Source organism: Hemibagrus wyckioides, linkage group LG06, assembly GCF_019097595.1.
Source record: "Hemibagrus wyckioides isolate EC202008001 linkage group LG06, SWU_Hwy_1.0, whole genome shotgun sequence".
In the NCBI taxonomy this organism is placed as follows: domain Eukaryota; kingdom Metazoa; phylum Chordata; class Actinopteri; order Siluriformes; family Bagridae; genus Hemibagrus; species Hemibagrus wyckioides.
The window spans coordinates 45,173,092-45,192,522 of NC_080715.1; the positions used below are offsets into that span (position 1 = coordinate 45,173,092).

At 51.2% G+C, this 19,431-nt stretch overlaps 1 protein-coding gene across 4 annotated transcripts in view; it reads right to left on the reverse strand.

Moving 5' to 3' along the window:
* Positions 1-1,469: 1,469 nt before the first annotated feature.
* The window catches only part of syncrip (synaptotagmin binding, cytoplasmic RNA interacting protein), a 22,141-nt gene continuing 4,179 nt past the window's right edge, over positions 1,470-19,431 (reverse strand). The window contains exons 2-12 of one of the 4 annotated variants that reach the window (XM_058392529.1): positions 17,141-17,305; positions 16,337-16,455; positions 16,023-16,130; positions 15,742-15,855; positions 14,911-15,087; positions 14,566-14,701; positions 14,250-14,455; positions 13,969-14,118; positions 13,754-13,875; positions 3,287-3,635; positions 1,470-1,963 (exon numbers count right to left, since the gene is read on the reverse strand). In XM_058392529.1, coding sequence (XP_058248512.1) covers positions 1,922-1,963; positions 3,287-3,635; positions 13,754-13,875; positions 13,969-14,118; positions 14,250-14,455; positions 14,566-14,701; positions 14,911-15,087; positions 15,742-15,855; positions 16,023-16,130; positions 16,337-16,455; positions 17,141-17,288 — 1,671 coding nt within the window. In that variant the 5' untranslated portion in view covers positions 17,289-17,305 and the 3' untranslated portion in view covers positions 1,470-1,921. Of the gene's footprint in view, positions 3,636-13,753; positions 13,876-13,968; positions 14,119-14,249; positions 14,456-14,565; positions 14,702-14,910; positions 15,088-15,741; positions 15,856-16,022; positions 16,131-16,336; positions 16,456-17,140; positions 17,306-19,431 lie in introns of those variants that run through there. The other 3 variants (XM_058392528.1, XM_058392527.1, XM_058392530.1) reach the window with 3 other exon arrangements.

The following is a 19,431-nucleotide window of genomic DNA, read 5'->3' on the forward strand; positions in this document are numbered from 1 at the left end:
GCAAATAAACCAAACCGTTGTTTTTTTTCTTCCCAGTATAAAAATTTTATTTGCAATAATGTATAAAAACAAACAAAAACAGCACCAGAATTCATTCAACAGTTCGTTTCAAAAATCTGCGATGTCTTTAAATAAAAAATCAAAAACCAGTTAAAACAAAGGCAGTCTGACAGGAAGCCCGAACATTTTCCTGTTTCACCCTGTTCAACCAGGAACACACTAGCATGTTTTGCTAACAATGCTACGCTAAAACACCCCGGAATCGACACATGGCTGTAGATTCATTTAACACGAGATAAAGAGGCAGCTGTCCGGTAAATCCAGCATGATGACGTCACACACAGTGACCACAGGCACACTTCCTGTGTAGAGTAAAAATGACCAGGCTAGTGTTAATGATTGGTAAGGTGCTGGGGAAGGTGAGCGCTCTACTGCCCCCTGGTGTCACTCGGTGTGTGTCCTGATGCTGAACTTACCCCCTGTGCCCCGTGTGCATGTCTAACGAAGCACCCTGCTAAACAAAAACAGGACGTTATTGTGTGTAAAACTTACTACTGGACAAAAAAAACATTGATCCAAAAATATTAGGACTAATACAAACGACACACTCCAAGAGGAGACCAAGGCCAGGCGTGTTTATACTCGACGTCCGAGTTTCTCTCACACACACACACGGGCAGGGGATGGTGGCATTCTAACAGAACTATAATACAGCAGACAGATGGCATGCCTGGGTCATTCCTGTGCATAAATAGCGCTCATATAAAACGGTAAAAAAGCCCTGTGTGCTCAGTAAAGTGTCTGTACATGACCTCCACACTGAGGTAGATTTAAAACAAAACAAAAACTTGACACTATTCATCAGAAACATAAAATCAGGTTCACAACGGAACCACTTTACACCGCTTAGGCCACCTAAGACATTATTAATCAATATTCAGATATAAACAACACAATAAACCCCTCCCACCACCACCAAAACAAAAACAAACACATGATGCCTTTAAAAGTGTGCAGATCACCAGGTGAGTGCCCGCCCCCCCCGCCCCCCCCCCCCCCCCCCCGCCCCCCCCACACACACACACCCCTTGTGTAAAGTGTACTTGATGACATGATTTGAAATGTTCTGCTAGTACACACTTTCTCTCCAGGGCACCAACATGGAGATCTGCAGCGTACATAGAATTTACAGATTTAAAAAAAAAAGGGGGGGGGGACAACAAAAAAACAAATGTACATAGTGCAAAAGATTTATTTACAGAAGAAGCTCAGCTCTTTGGGGGAATTAAACGACGACACATCCGAAACAGCACCCTGCTCACTACATAGTGCCTCAATAACAGCTTAGTGTTCACACAGTGACCATATAACTGACCCTGTGTACAAGCTGTGTGTGTGTGAGACCGCTGCCGTGGACAGGTAGTGAGGAGGGGGAGGGTTTGGGACACACCCACAGTGGACTATATATAGTGTATAAAATGTGCGATGGCGTCCTATATAGTGAGCAGGGTTTCTGTGGTTTAGGACACATCCCCAATGGTTGCCCATATAAGGTCTGTGGTTCGGGACACGCCCACAGTGGACTGATGTTGACCTATATAGTGAGTCGGGCCTGTGTTTTAGGATGTACACCTCCCCCCGTCACCCCCAGTGGATGGAGTATGGCCTATATAGTGTAAGATTCGGGACATGTCCACAGTGCAGCAGTCAGAGTGCACAGGGTTTGTGAAGTGTAGTGTACAAGGCACTGCTTCGGACACAGGAAGCGTTAAAGTGAACTCATGGCTCAAAGTGTGTGTAGGTGGCAGAGTTTTGCGTCTACTGTAAGGCAGGAAGTACGACTCGGACGGCAGGAAGAGCATCTTACCGCCGTGTCCCCCGGCGTCGTCCGAGGGGAAGCTGCGCTTTAACGAGCCGCTCTTCACTCAGAGGGGTTTGTCAGCGCCGCTCCCGAGGCCTTTCCCTGCTAGTCAGGTGACAAGAGGAAGAAATGATTAGATCCATGATCATGAACACACACACACAAGCTGAGTACATTAACACTCTAGACTAATTAGAGCATGTCAGTCACTGTGAATCCTGCTCTAATGAGCATGCAGAGCTCACAGCGCTCTCTGCCCCCTGCTGGACACCATCAGCACTGCACTCCACAGTTACAGCGGGAACAGAGAGGAAAAGTCAAACTAAAGAGGCAGGAAACACAGAGGGGTCATGCCAGGACACGGATTACTCCTGATTTTGGTGAGGAAAATTTAGGGCAGAACGTGCATTTTAGCCATGACAGAGAGGGAAGCATTTAAGAAAATACCCTCCGTGAAGCACCACAGCGGTACATGTGGCTAAGAGACGAGGGACACCATGAGACATGGAATACGGACAGAAACCTGAGGCATGCAGAGGGTCAGTGAGACAGACAGGCTAATAGAGGCAAACCTGACGTCCTGCTCATCCACAAGGCGCTTTGGTCAAAATTTGCAAAGAAATTTGAGGAGAGACTTGTCTTTTTTTTTTGTGTGTTTTTCTTTTTTTTGCCGAAACATGAATTTGAAACACAATGGGTTGTGGTTAAGTTTTCTACACGGGTATGCGTGTATGTTTTTATTTAGAGCAGCAGACAGACAGCAAAAGGATTACAAGCCAAAATGTAAAGAAAACAAGACACGCTAATTTTACTAGACATACAAAGAGAAATCTGTTCGTTGTTTTCTTTTGGTTTGCAACTCCCCCCCCCCCACCCCGGTTGTGTTCCTACTTAACATGAAGAGCAAAAACCTGCCATAGAAACATACATGAGCTAGCCAATAAAACAAGATTCAGCACATTGGAGAGGTTTAATCCTTTTCTTTCCTCTTCCAAATTTGATTAAAAGTTAGGACTTAGTTATAAAACAAATTACAAAATAAAACAGAACCCAGTGTGTGGAAGGAGTGTGACAGGAAGTCCAAGTGGAGCTTTAAAAAAAATCTGTACAGGAAGAAGCATGTTTTAAAAGCTTGACATGTTTTTTACGGAGCCCAATCAGAAGATGGATCAAATGAAACCAAAGCAAAGCCCTAGGTTTGGTCTACTTCCACTGCTGGCCGAACGAATCCTGATAAAACTCCTGGTCAGATTTGTAGCCGTAACTATCGGCGGCGCCGTGCAGCGGCTGCTGGGCGATGGGCTGCGAGCCCCAGTTCTGATTATTGTTATAATTATTATTATTAATCTGCCGGCGTTTGGAATCGGGTTGGCTGTAGCCATCGGCTTTGCGTTTGCCTCCTACATTCCCACCGCGGCCACGTACCCCTCGAACCCCGCCTCCTCTCCTCCTTGCTCCACCTCCTCCGGCCACTCCTGCGCCTCCGCGCTGTGGAAATCCGGCCCTACCCCGTGGAGGCCCCGCCCCACGCCCTCCTCTGGGTCCGCCCCTCGGCCCGCGCTGGCTCCGCCCCTGGAACTCATCGTAGCCGTAGTAGGGCTCCTCGTAGCCGCCCCGGTAGCCATGGTAGTCGTAGCCGTAGTAGTCATAGTAATCTTCATAACCGTAATAATCGGGAGGGTAGGAATAGCCGCCTCGGGCTCCGCCCCTACCACGCCCTCTGGGAGGGGGCGGGGGCATGTGAGGGGGGCCATAGTAGTAATACTCATCATACCTGTGAAGGGAAGGAGAAAATCACAAACTGTAGCAGGTAGAAAGAGTGAGGATTTCACACACATCAAACATCTCACACACACACTCACACACACCACACACACTCACATACACACTCACACACACACTCACACATCTCTCACACACACCACACACACACTCACACACACCACACACACTCACATACACACTCACACACACACTCACACATCTCTCACACACACACTCACACACACCACACACACTCACATACACACTCACACACACCACACACCCTCACACACTCACACACACCACACATCTCTCACACACACCACACACCCTCACACACCCTCACACTCACACACACCACACATCTCTCACACACACCACACACACCACACACACCACACATCTCTCACACACACCACACACACCACACATCTCTCACACACACTCACACACACCACACACCCTCACACACTCACACACACACCTCTCACACACACCACACATCTCTCACACACACCACACATCTCTCACACACACCACACACACCACACGCACCACACATCTCACACACGCACCACACATCACACACACGCACCACACATCACACACACCACACATCTCACACACCACACATCTCACACACACCACACATCTCACACACACACTCACACACACACTCACACACACACTCACACACATCTCACACACATCTCACACACATCTCACACACATCTCACACACATCTCACACACATCTCACACACACACCACACATCTCACACACACCACACATCTCACACACACCACACATCTCACACACACCACACATCTCACACACACCACACATCTCACACACACCACACATCTCACACACACACCACACATCTCACACACACACTCACACACACCACACATCTCACACACGCACCACACATCTCACACACGCACCACACATCTCACACACGCACCACACATCTCACACACACCACACATCTCACACACACACTCACACACACACTCACACACACACTCACACACACACACTCACACACACACTCACACACACACACTCACACACATCTCACACACATCTCACACACATCTCAAACACACACCACACATCTCACACACACCACACATCTCACACACACACCACACATCTCACACACACCACACATCTCACACACACCACACATCTCACACACACACCACACATCTCACACACACCACACATCTCACACACACACCACACACACCACACATCTCAAACACACACCACACATCTCACACACACACCACACACACCACACATCTCAAACACACACCACACATCTCACACACACACCACACACTCACACACACACTCACACACACACTCACACACACACTCACACACACACTCACACACACACTCACACACACACTCACACACACACTCACACACACACTCACACACACTCACACACACTCACACACACTCACACACACTCACACACACCACACACACCACACACACACACCACACATCTCACACACACACACCACACATCTCACACACACCACACATCTCACACACACACTCACACACTCACACACACTCACACACACTCACACACACACTCACACACACACACACACATCTCACACATCTCACACACATCTCACACACATCTCACACACACACCACACATACCACACATCTCACACACACACCACACATCTCACACACACACCACACATCTCACACACACACACCACACATCTCAAACACACACACCACACATCTCACACACACACCACACATCTCACACACACACCACACATCTCACACACACACCACACATCTCACACACACACCACACATCTCACACACACACCACACATCTCACACACACACCACACATCTCACACACACACACCACACATCTCACACACACACCACACATCTCACACACACCACACATCCTCACACACACCACACATCTCACACACACACACCACACATCTCACACACACACCACACATCTCACAAACACACCACACATCTCACACACACACCACACATCTCACACACACACACCACACATCTCACACACACACACCACACATCTCACACACACACACCACACATCTCACACACACACACCACACATCTCACACACACATCTCACACACACACATCTCACACACACATCTCACACACACACCACACATCTCACACACACACACCACACATCTCACACACACACCACACATCTCACACACACACCACACATCTCACACACACACCACACATCTCACACACACACCACACATCTCACACACACCACACATCTCACACACACACCACACATCTCACACACACACCACACATCTCACACACACACCACACATCTCACACACACACCACACATCTCACACACACACCACACATCTCACACACACACTCACACACACACATCTCACACACACCACACATCTCACACACACACACACCACACATCTCACACACACACACCACACATCTCACACACACACACACCACACATCTCACACACACACACCACACATCTCACACACACACACCACACATCTCACACACACACCACACATCTCACACACACACCACACATCTCACACACACCACACATCTCACACACACCACACATCTCACACACACACTCACACACACTCACACACTCACACACACTCACACACTCACACACACACACACTCACACACACTCACACACTCACACACTCACACACTCACACACACTCACACACACCACACATCTCACTCACACACACCACACATCTCACACACACACACCACACATCTCACACACACACACCACACATCTCACACACACACTCACACACACCACACATCTCACACACACATCTCACACACACATCTCACACACACACACATCTCACACACACACACCACACATCTCACACACACCACAAACCCTCACACTCACACACACCACACATCTCACACACACACCACACACACCACACATCTCACACACACACACCACACATCTCACACACACACACACACACCACACACATCTCACACACACATCTCACACACACACTCACACACACCACACATCTCACACACACCACAAACCCTCACACTCACACACACCACACATCTCACACACACACCACACACACCACACATCTCACACACACACCACACATCTCACACACACACCACACACACACACCACACACACCACACATCTCACACACACACCACACACACCACACATCTCACACACACACCACACATCTCACACACACACCACACATCTCACACACACACCACACATCTCACACACACACCACACATCTCACACACACACCACACATCTCACACACACACTCACACACACCACACATCTCACACACACACCACACATCTCACACACACACCACACATCTCTCACACACACCACACATCTCTCACACACACTCACACACACCACACACACTCACACACACCACACACACTCACACACACCACACACACTCACACATCTCAAACACACACCACACATCTCACACACACACCACACACACCACACATCTCACACACAAACACACACACACCACACATCTCACACACACACCACACATCTCACACACACACCACACATCTCACACACACACCACACACACCACACATCTCACACACAAACACACACACACCACACATCTCACACACACACCACACATCTCACACACACACCACACATCTCACACACATCTCACACACACCACACACATCTCACACACACCACACACATCTCACACACACCACACACATCTCACACACAAACCACACATCTCACACACACACCACACACACCACACATCTCAAACACACACCACACATCTCACACACAAACCACACATCTCACACACACCACACACATCTCACACACACCACACACATCTCACACACACCACACACATCTCACACACACCACACACATCTCACACACACCACACACATCTCACACACACTCACACACACACACACACACACTCACATACTCACACACACACCACACATCTCACACACACACCACACATCTCACACACACACCACACATCTCACACACACACCACACATCTCACACACACACCACACCACACATCTCACACACACACACCCCACACATCTCACACACACACACCCCACACATCTCACACACACACACACCACACATCTCACACACACACACACCACACATCTCACACACACACACACCACACATCTCACACACACACACACCACACATCTCACACACACACACACACCACACCACACATCTCACACACACACACACCACACTCACACACACACACACACACACACACATCTCACACACACACTCACACATCTCACACACACACTCACACATCTCACACACACACTCACACACCACACATCTCACACACACACTCACCACACATCTCACACACACACCACACATCTCACACACACACACACACCACACATCTCACACACACACCACACATCTCACACACACACTCACACACCACACATCTCACACACACACACACCACACATCTCACACACACACACACCACACATCTCACACACACACCACACATCTCACACACACACCACACATCTCACACACACACCACACATCTCACACACACACCACACATCTCACACACACACTCACACTCACACACTCACACACTCACACACTCACACACACACACACACACACTCACACACACTCACACACACTCACACACACTCACACACACTCACACACACTCACACACACACACACACACACAACACATCTCACACACACACACAACACATCTCACACACACACACCACACATCTCACACACACACTCACACACACCACACCACACATCTCACACACACACACCACACATCTCACACACACACACCACACATCTCACACACACACACCACACATCTCACACACACACCACACATCTCACACACACACCACACATCTCACACACACACTCACACACACCACACATCTCACACACACACTCACACACACCACACATCTCACACACACACTCACACACACCACACATCTCACACACACCACACATCTCACACACACACTCACACACACCACACATCTCACACACACAACACACATCTCGCACACACACTCACACACACCACACATCTCACACACACATCTCACACACACCACACATCTCACACACACACCACACATCTCACACACACACTCACACACACCACACATCTCACACACACACTCACCACACATCTCACACACACACAACACATCTCACACACACACTCACACACACCACACATCTCACACACCTCACACACACCACACATCTCACACACACACACCACACATCTCACACACACACACCACACATCTCACACACACACCACACATCTCACACACACACACCACACATCTCACACACACACACCACACATCTCACACACACACCACACATCTCACACACACACCACACATCTCACACACACACCACACATCTCACACACACACCACACATCTCACACACACACCACACATCTCACACACACACCACACATCTCACACACACACCACACATCTCACACACACACCACACATCTCACACACACACCACACATCTCACACACACACCACACATCTCACACACACACCACACATCTCACACACACACCACACATCTCACACACACACTCACACACACCACACATCTCACACACCTCACACACACCACACATCTCACACACACACTCACACACAACACACATCTCACACACACACTCACACACACACACTCACACACACTCACACACACTCACACACACACACACCACACATCTCACACACACACTCACACACACACTCACACACACACTCACACACACACTCACACACACACTCACACACACACTCACACACACACTCACACACACACACTCACACACACACACTCACACACACACACTCACACACACACTCACACACACACTCACACACACACTCACACACACACTCACACACACACTCACACTCACACACACACACACACACCACACATCTCACACACACACACCACACATCTCACACACACACACCACACATCTCACACACACACACCACACATCTCACACACACACCACACATCTCACACACACACCACACATCTCACACACACACTCACACACTCACACACACCACACATCTCACACACACACTCACACACACACTCACACATCTCACACACACACTCACACACACACTCACACACACTCACACACACACTCACACACACCACACATCTCACACACACACTCACACACACTCACACACACTCACACACACACTCACACACACTCACACACACCACACATCTCACACACACACACACCACACATCTCACACACACACTCACACACACCACACATCTCACACACCTCACACACACACATCTCACACACCTCACACACACACACCACACATCTCACACACACACCACACATCTCACACACACCACACATCTCACACACACATCCTCACACACACCACACATCTCACACACACACACACCACACATCTCACACACACACACACACACACACCACACACATCTCACACACACAACACACATCTCGCACACACACTCACACACAACACACATCTCACACACACACTCACATCTCACACACACACTCACACACACCACACATCTCACACACACACTCACACACACATCTCGCACACACACTCACACACATCTCGCACACACACTCACACACACCACACATCACACACTCACACACACCACACATCTCACACACACACTCACACACACACTCACACACACACTCACACACACACTCACACACACACTCACACACACACTCACACACACACTCACACACACACTCACACACACAACACACATCTCGCACACACACTCACACACAACACACACTCACACACACCACACATCTCACACACACTCACACACACACTCACACACACACTCACACACACACTCACACACACCACACATCTCACACACACACCACACATCTCACACACACACCACACATCTCACACACACACCACACATCTCACACACACACACTCACACACACCACACATCTCACACACCTCACACACACCACACATCTCACACACACACCACACATCTCACACACACACCACACATCTCACACACACACCACACATCTCACACACACACCACACATCTCACACACACACACTCACACACACCACACATCTCACACACCTCACACACACCACACATCTCACACACACACTCACACACACCACACATCTCACACACACCACACACCTCACACACACCACACATCTCACACACACCACACACCTCACACATCCCACACACCTCACACATCTCACACACCACACATCTCACACACCACACACCTCACACACACCACACATCTCACACACACACTCACACACACACCACACATCTCACACACACCACACATCTCACACACACCACACATCTCACACACACACACACACACCACACACATCTCACACACACACACTCACACACACACCACACATCTCACACACCACACATCTCACACACACACTCACACACCACACATCTCACACACATCTCACACACACCACACATCTCACACACACACTCACACACCACACATCTCACACACATCTCACACATCTCACACACACATCTCACACACATCTCACACACACACCACACATCTCACACACACATCTCACACACACATCTCACACACACATCTCACACACACATCTCACACACACCACACATCTCACACACACCACACATCTCACACACACCACACATCTCACACACACCACACATCTCACACACACCACACATCTCACACACACCACACATCTCACACACACACCACACATCTCACACACACACCACACATCTCACACACACACCACACATCTCACACACACACCACACATCTCACACACACACCACACATCTCACACACACACCACACATCTCACACACACACCACACATCTCACACACACACCACACATCTCACACACACCACACATCTCACACACACCACACATCTCACACACACCACACATCTCACACACCACACATCTCACACACCACACATCTCACACACCACACACACCCTCACACACCACACATCTCACACACCACACATCTCACACACCACACACACCCTCACACACACACTCACACACACACACACACACACACTCACACACACACTCACACACACACACACTCACACACACACTCACACACACACACACTCACACACACACTCACACACACACATCTCACACACACATCTCACACACACACACTCACACACCACACATCTCACACACACACCACACATCTCACACACACCCCCCCCACACCTCTCACACACACCCCCCCCACACCTCTCACACACACCCCCCCCACACCTCTCACACACACCCCCCCACACACCTCTCACACACACACCCCCCCCCACACCTCTCACACACACACCCCCCCCACACCTCTCACACACACCCCCCCCCCACACCTCTCACACACCCCCCCCCCACACCTCTCACACACCCCCCCCCCCACACCTCTCACACACACCCACCCCCCACACCTCTCACACACCCCCCCCCCACACCTCTCACACACCCCCCCCCCACACCTCTCACACACACCCCCCCCACACCTCTCACACACACCCCCCCACACCTCTCACACACACACCCCCCACACCTCTCACACACACACCCCCCACACCTCTCACACACACACCCCCCCACACCTCTCACACACACACCCCCCCACCTCTCCACACACACACCCCCCCACCTCTCACACACACACCCCCCCACACCTCTCACACACACCCCCCCCCACACCTCTCACACACACCCCCCCACACACCTCACACACACACACCCCACACCTCTCACACACACACACCCCACACCTCTCACACACACACACCCCACACCTCTCACACACACACCCCACACCTCTCACACACACACACCCCACACCTCTCACACCCCACACCTCTCACACCCCACACCTCTCACACCCACACACCCCACACCTCTCACACCCACACACACACCACACCTCTCACACACACACACACCACACCTCTCACACACACACACACACCACACCTCTCACACACACACACACACCACACCTCTCACACACACACCCCCACACACCTCTCACACACACACACACACCACACCTCTCACACACACACACACCACACACCTCTCACACACACACACCACCTCACACACCCCCCACACCCCCCCACACCTCTCACACACACCCCCCCCACCCCCCACCTCTCACACACACACACCCCCCCCCCCCACCCCTCTCACACACCCACATCCCCTCCCCACACCTCTCACACACACACACCCCCACCCCACACCTCTCACACACCCACACACCCCCACACCACACCTCTCACACCCCCCCACCCCTCACCTCTCACACACACACACCCCACACCTCTCACACACACACACCCCACACCTCTCACACACACACACCCCACACCTCTCACACACACACACCCCACACCTCTCACACACACACACCCCACACCTCTCACACACACACACCCCACACCTCTCACACACACCCACCTCTCACACACACCCACCTCTCACACACACCCACCTCTCACACACACCCACCTCTCACACACACCCACCCCACACCTCTCACACACACACCCCACACCTCTCACACACACACCCCACACCTCTCACACACTCACACACACACACCTCTCACACACACACACCTCTCTCACACACACACCTCTCTCACACACACACCTCTCTCACACACACACCTCTCTCACACACACACCTCTCTCACACACACACCTCTCTCACACACACACCTCTCTCACACACACACCTCTCTCACACACACACCTCTCTCACACACACACCTCTCTCACACACACACCTCTCTCACACACACAACTCCTGCTTACATCTGTGTTTTGGCAGCTTGTCTCTGTGCTTTGCGTTCTTTCCTCTTCTGATCAGGAGGCTTTGCAAACACAATCTCTACAGGTTCTCCCTCCAGCTCCTTCCCGTTCATCTCCTCCAGCGCCTACACAACACACACATTCAACACATTACATCAGGCTCCGCCCACAAAAGCCCATCCTACTCCACCACTCCGGTTTCTTTAGACGCGAGTTACCTTCACAGCTCCGTCTCGCTCCTCAAAGTGGACGAAGGCATAGTCTTTCAGCTTCTTCACCCGCTCCAGCTGCCCAAACTGGCTGAAAGCCTTCTCCAGGATGTCCTCAGTCACACTGTTCGCCAGGTTCCTCACAAACAGCACCTTCACCTGAGAGATGGGGGGGGGGGAGACAGACAGAGAGAGAGAGGGAGAGAGATAAAGATCAGACAACATTTAAAATATTATAATTAGGTTTGGAGCGGTCAGTGATCTTGGGAAGGAATTTTTTAATGCCTGACCTTGGCCATGATCTCAGGGTCAGGGTCTTCAATGGGGTCAGCCCACTCCACGGTCACCAGCGTCCCCCACACCTTCACCTTCCCACTCATCAGCCTGCGTCGTGCCTGAGCTGCAGATTTATGGTCTTCATACTCCAGGAAACAGAAGCCACGGTTCTTCTTCTTGTCGTCTGGCTGAGTGTACAGAATGACGTCATTCAGACCCTCTGATGGTCAGGAGAGGGAGGGAGGGAGAGAGAGAGGGAGAGAGAGAGAGGTGTTAAACATACACATATCTGGTCAGATAAAAGCGATAAAGAGGTCAGTGTCAGGTCACCTGTGACTTTTGCAAATTCCTCCAGGATCTGTTCTTTTGTCTTGCTCTTGGGGATGGAACCCACAAACAGGCGGTTGTTGGCCACAGATATACACACACCGATGTGTTTCCCTGGGCGGATCTCACGATTGTTATACTGACAAACACACACACACACGTTAAGACCTAACATCACCAGAACAAGCATGAAGCTCTGAAGATATAAAATATAAAAAAGTCTCAAGTTGCTGAGGTATCAGTGGAATAAAACTACAGTAATCATCAGGAACATGTTCTCTTACTAATCCTGCTAAATAAAATAAATGAGTAGCTTTAGTGGTGTGTGTGTGTGTGTGTGAGACTAACCAGCTTCACAGCCTCTTGTGCAGCCTCCTTAGTGCAGAAGGTGATGAAGGCGTATCCTCGGTTCAGACCGCTCAGAGGGTCCATCATCAGCCGCAGGTCCCAAATCTGCCCCGCCTTCTCAAACAGTGGCACCAGCTCATCTTCAAACAGATCCCGAGGGATCTTCCCCACAAAGATCTACACACACACACAGCTATTAGGATAGGATATTTAGCTATTGCTAAATATCCTACAAAGTCAGAGTTCATCTCAAAACACTTTATAAACCTTACAGTCACCACCTGCACACAAACACACACACACACAAACACACACAAACACACACACACACACACACACACACACACACACAAACACACACACACACACAAACACACACACAAACACACACACAAACACACACAAACACACACACAAACACACACACAAACACACACACAAACACACACACAAACACACACACAAACACACACACAAACACACACACACACACAAACACACACACAAACACACACACACACAAACACACACACAAACACACACACAAACACACACACAAACACACACACAAACACACACACAAACACACACACAAACACACACAAACACACACACAAACACACACACAAACACACACAAACACACACACACACAAACACTGAAACAGAGGCAATTCCAGTCAGATCTTAGCGGTTGACCTGTCACAGTAACACAGGTTACTCCAGGACAGAACAGAGGTCATCAGATGGAAAGGCCAGCTCTGTTTATGATGCAGGAATAAAGACTGTAGATGAAGTGAGATAAACAACTGTGTGTGTGTGTGTGAGAGACCTCTGTGCCAATGGAGGGCTGAGGGCCTGTGTACACACACTCTGGCGGCGGTCCACCATACTTCCTCTGTCCCGTGGTGACGTCGAGTGTGTAGCCGGTTCTTTCGAGGAGAGCCTGCAGAGAACATGGGGATTAGTCCTTCACTGAAATCCTACAGTGTGTCTGAAACATCAATCAGGAGTGTGTGTACATAAAGTTACACAGTGTTTAACACAGACCACTCTGACAGTGCTAGTGTGTGTGTGTGTGTGTGTGTGTGGACAGCAGGGAATGGTCAGTACTTTGATTTTGGTTTCATCTGGTCCTTTCCCGGACTCAGTAACTTTGGTCCCCTGTTTCTCCCTCTGTCTGTACGTCTTCATCACACCACACAGGAAGGCACTTTTATTCTGAAACACAGGAAACACCGGTTATACACAGAGGATCTCAATACACTCTCTCACACACACCCACCCATGCACGCACACACACTCGCTCGCTCACGCGCACACTCGCTCGCTCACGCGCACACTCGCTCGCTCGCGCGCACACTCGCTCGCTCGCGCGCACACTCGCTCGCTCACGCGCACACTCGCTCGCGCGCGCGCACACTCACCTGCACGTGGGACAGGTCACTCTCTTTAAACTGCTGCAGAACCTGGAGCGCCCCCTCTTCATTAAACTCTTTTAGAGCTTCAATAGCTCTCTCATCCAGGTCACTGTGTGCTACCAGACCTACACACACACACGGGTTAGACAGCGTGCAGAGAGCAGAGAGTCCATGCTAGTCTTAGGGTAACCCCTTCGTCCAATCAGATGTGATCAGCAGACAGCAGTGTGACCTCGGTCACTCAGAGAGAGAGTTCAAACAGGTATCATCACTCGGACAAAGGGGTGTACACACACACACTCTTCACTACCCAGAGTTCCTCACTGTGATGCGGCTTTCTGTACAGAAGTGTGTGTTCTTCTGATCCAGTGAGAGGCGTGTCTTCATCCACCACACTGCAAACTCTGACGTTAATACACACACCTATCTGAACACACACTATTTAGTCATTGCAGGGGGCGTGGCTTATGGTTGCTAGCAGGTCACTTGGTCTATAGGTGGTCACCTATATTCTATGGAGCCATGTGGAGTGAGTGTGTGTATGATTGCATGAACATCTTCGATATGTTTAAGGACAGTGTGTAGAGATTAATAGTGCTACTGTCCACATGGCCTCCTCCTCACCACACACACACGAATCTCCTCACAACACCTCTAATGTGAGATGTTCGGAAAAAGCATCAACACAAATCTGTGTGTAACAATCAACCCTTCTTCCACTTCACACACACACACACACACACACACACACACACACACACACACACACACACACACACCCCTCCCCGCAGCTCATGGCTGTGTTCTCACCTGCCACGTAGATTTCGTCAAGCTTCTCAGCGACTTTCTGAGGTAACCCGGCCTGGAGTAAAGACTGGAAGTTCTCCGAGTGTGTGGAGGTGGAGGACGTGTCCATGGGCTCCTCCGTGCCGTTCCCGTTCACGTGATCTGATGCCATGATGATGTCACACAAACCTGCGTGGACAGAGGAGATCAGAGGTTAAAGATCTCCTGTATGATCGGCTCTAAACATCTCCACATGCCCTACAGGCTGGGTCCCAAATGCACACGCTACCTTCAAGGCATCAAGGAGTGACCCTTCACTGACCAAACCAAGTGTTGCTTTATAACAAAGTGTGCACTAAGATACACGCAGACAGACAGACAGAACGTCCCCACACGCACGCACGCAGACAGACAGAACGTCCCCACACGCACGCACGCAGACAGACAGAACGTCCCCACACGCACGCACGCAGACAGACAGAACGTCCCCACACGCACGCACGCAGACAGACAGAACGTCCCCACACGCACGCACGCAGACAGACAGAACGTCCCCACACGCACGCACGCAGACAGACAGAACTTCCCCACACGCACGCACGCAGACAGAACGTCCCCACACGCACGCAGACAGACAGAACGTCCCCACACGCACGCAGACAGACAGAACGTCCCCACACGCACGCAGACAGACAGACAGAACGTCCCCACACGCACGCAGACAGACAGAACGTCCCCACACGCACGCAGACAGACAGAACGTCCCCACACGCACGCAGACAGACAGAACGTCCCCACACGCACGCACGCAGACAGAACGTCCCCACACGCACGCACGCAGACAGAACGTCCCCACACGCACGCACGCAGGCAGACAGAACGTCCCCACACGCACGCACGCAGGCAGGCAGACAGAACGTCCCCACACGCACGCAGGCAGACAGAACGTCCCCACACGCACGCACGCAGACAGACAGAACGTCCCCACACGCACGCACGCAGACAGACAGAACGTCCCCACACGCACGCACGCAGACAGACAGAACGTCCCCACACGCACGCACGCAGACAGACAGAACGTCCCCACACGCACGCACGCAGGCAGAACGTCCCCACACGCACGCAGGCAGGCAGGACGTCCCCACACGCACGCAGGCAGGCAGGACGTCCCCGCACGCACGCACGCACAGACAGGACGTCCCCGCACGCACGCACAGACAGGACGTCCCCGCACGCACGCACAGACAGGACGTCCCCACACGCACAACATCCCCACACGCACAACATCCCCACACGCACAACATCCCCACACACACACACACACAACATCCCCACACACACACACACACACACACACACACACAACATCCCCACACACACACACACACACAACATCCCCACACACACACACACACACACACACAACATCCCCACACACACACACACACACACACACACACAACATCCCCACACACACACACACACACACACACACACACACCCACATCCCCACACACACACACACACCACACCACCACCCCACACACACACCCACACACAACACCCCACACACATCCCCACACACACACACAACACCCCACACACACACACAACACCCACACACACACACACAACACCCCCACACACACACACACACAACATCCCACACACACACACACACAACATCCCCACACACACACACAACACCCCACACACACACACAACATCCCACACACACACACACACACACACACACACCACACACACACACACACCCCACACACACACACAACATCCCCACACACACACACCACACACACACAACATCCCCACACACACACACAACATCCCCACACACACACACAACATCCCCACACACACACACACACCCACACACACCACACACCCCCACACACACACACACCCCCACACACACACACACCCACACGCACACACACACACCACACCCACACCCCCACACACACACACACACCCCACACACACCACACCACACCCCACACCACACACACCCCACACACACACCACCCCCACACACACACACACACCCCACACACACACCACACCCCACACACACACACACACACCCCACACACACACACAACATCCCCACACACACACCACACCCCACACACACACACAACACCCCACACACACACACAACATCCCACACACACACACACACCATCCCCACACACACACACACACACACACACACACACACACACACACACACACCACATCCCCACACACACACACACACAACATCCCCACACACACACACACACACACACACA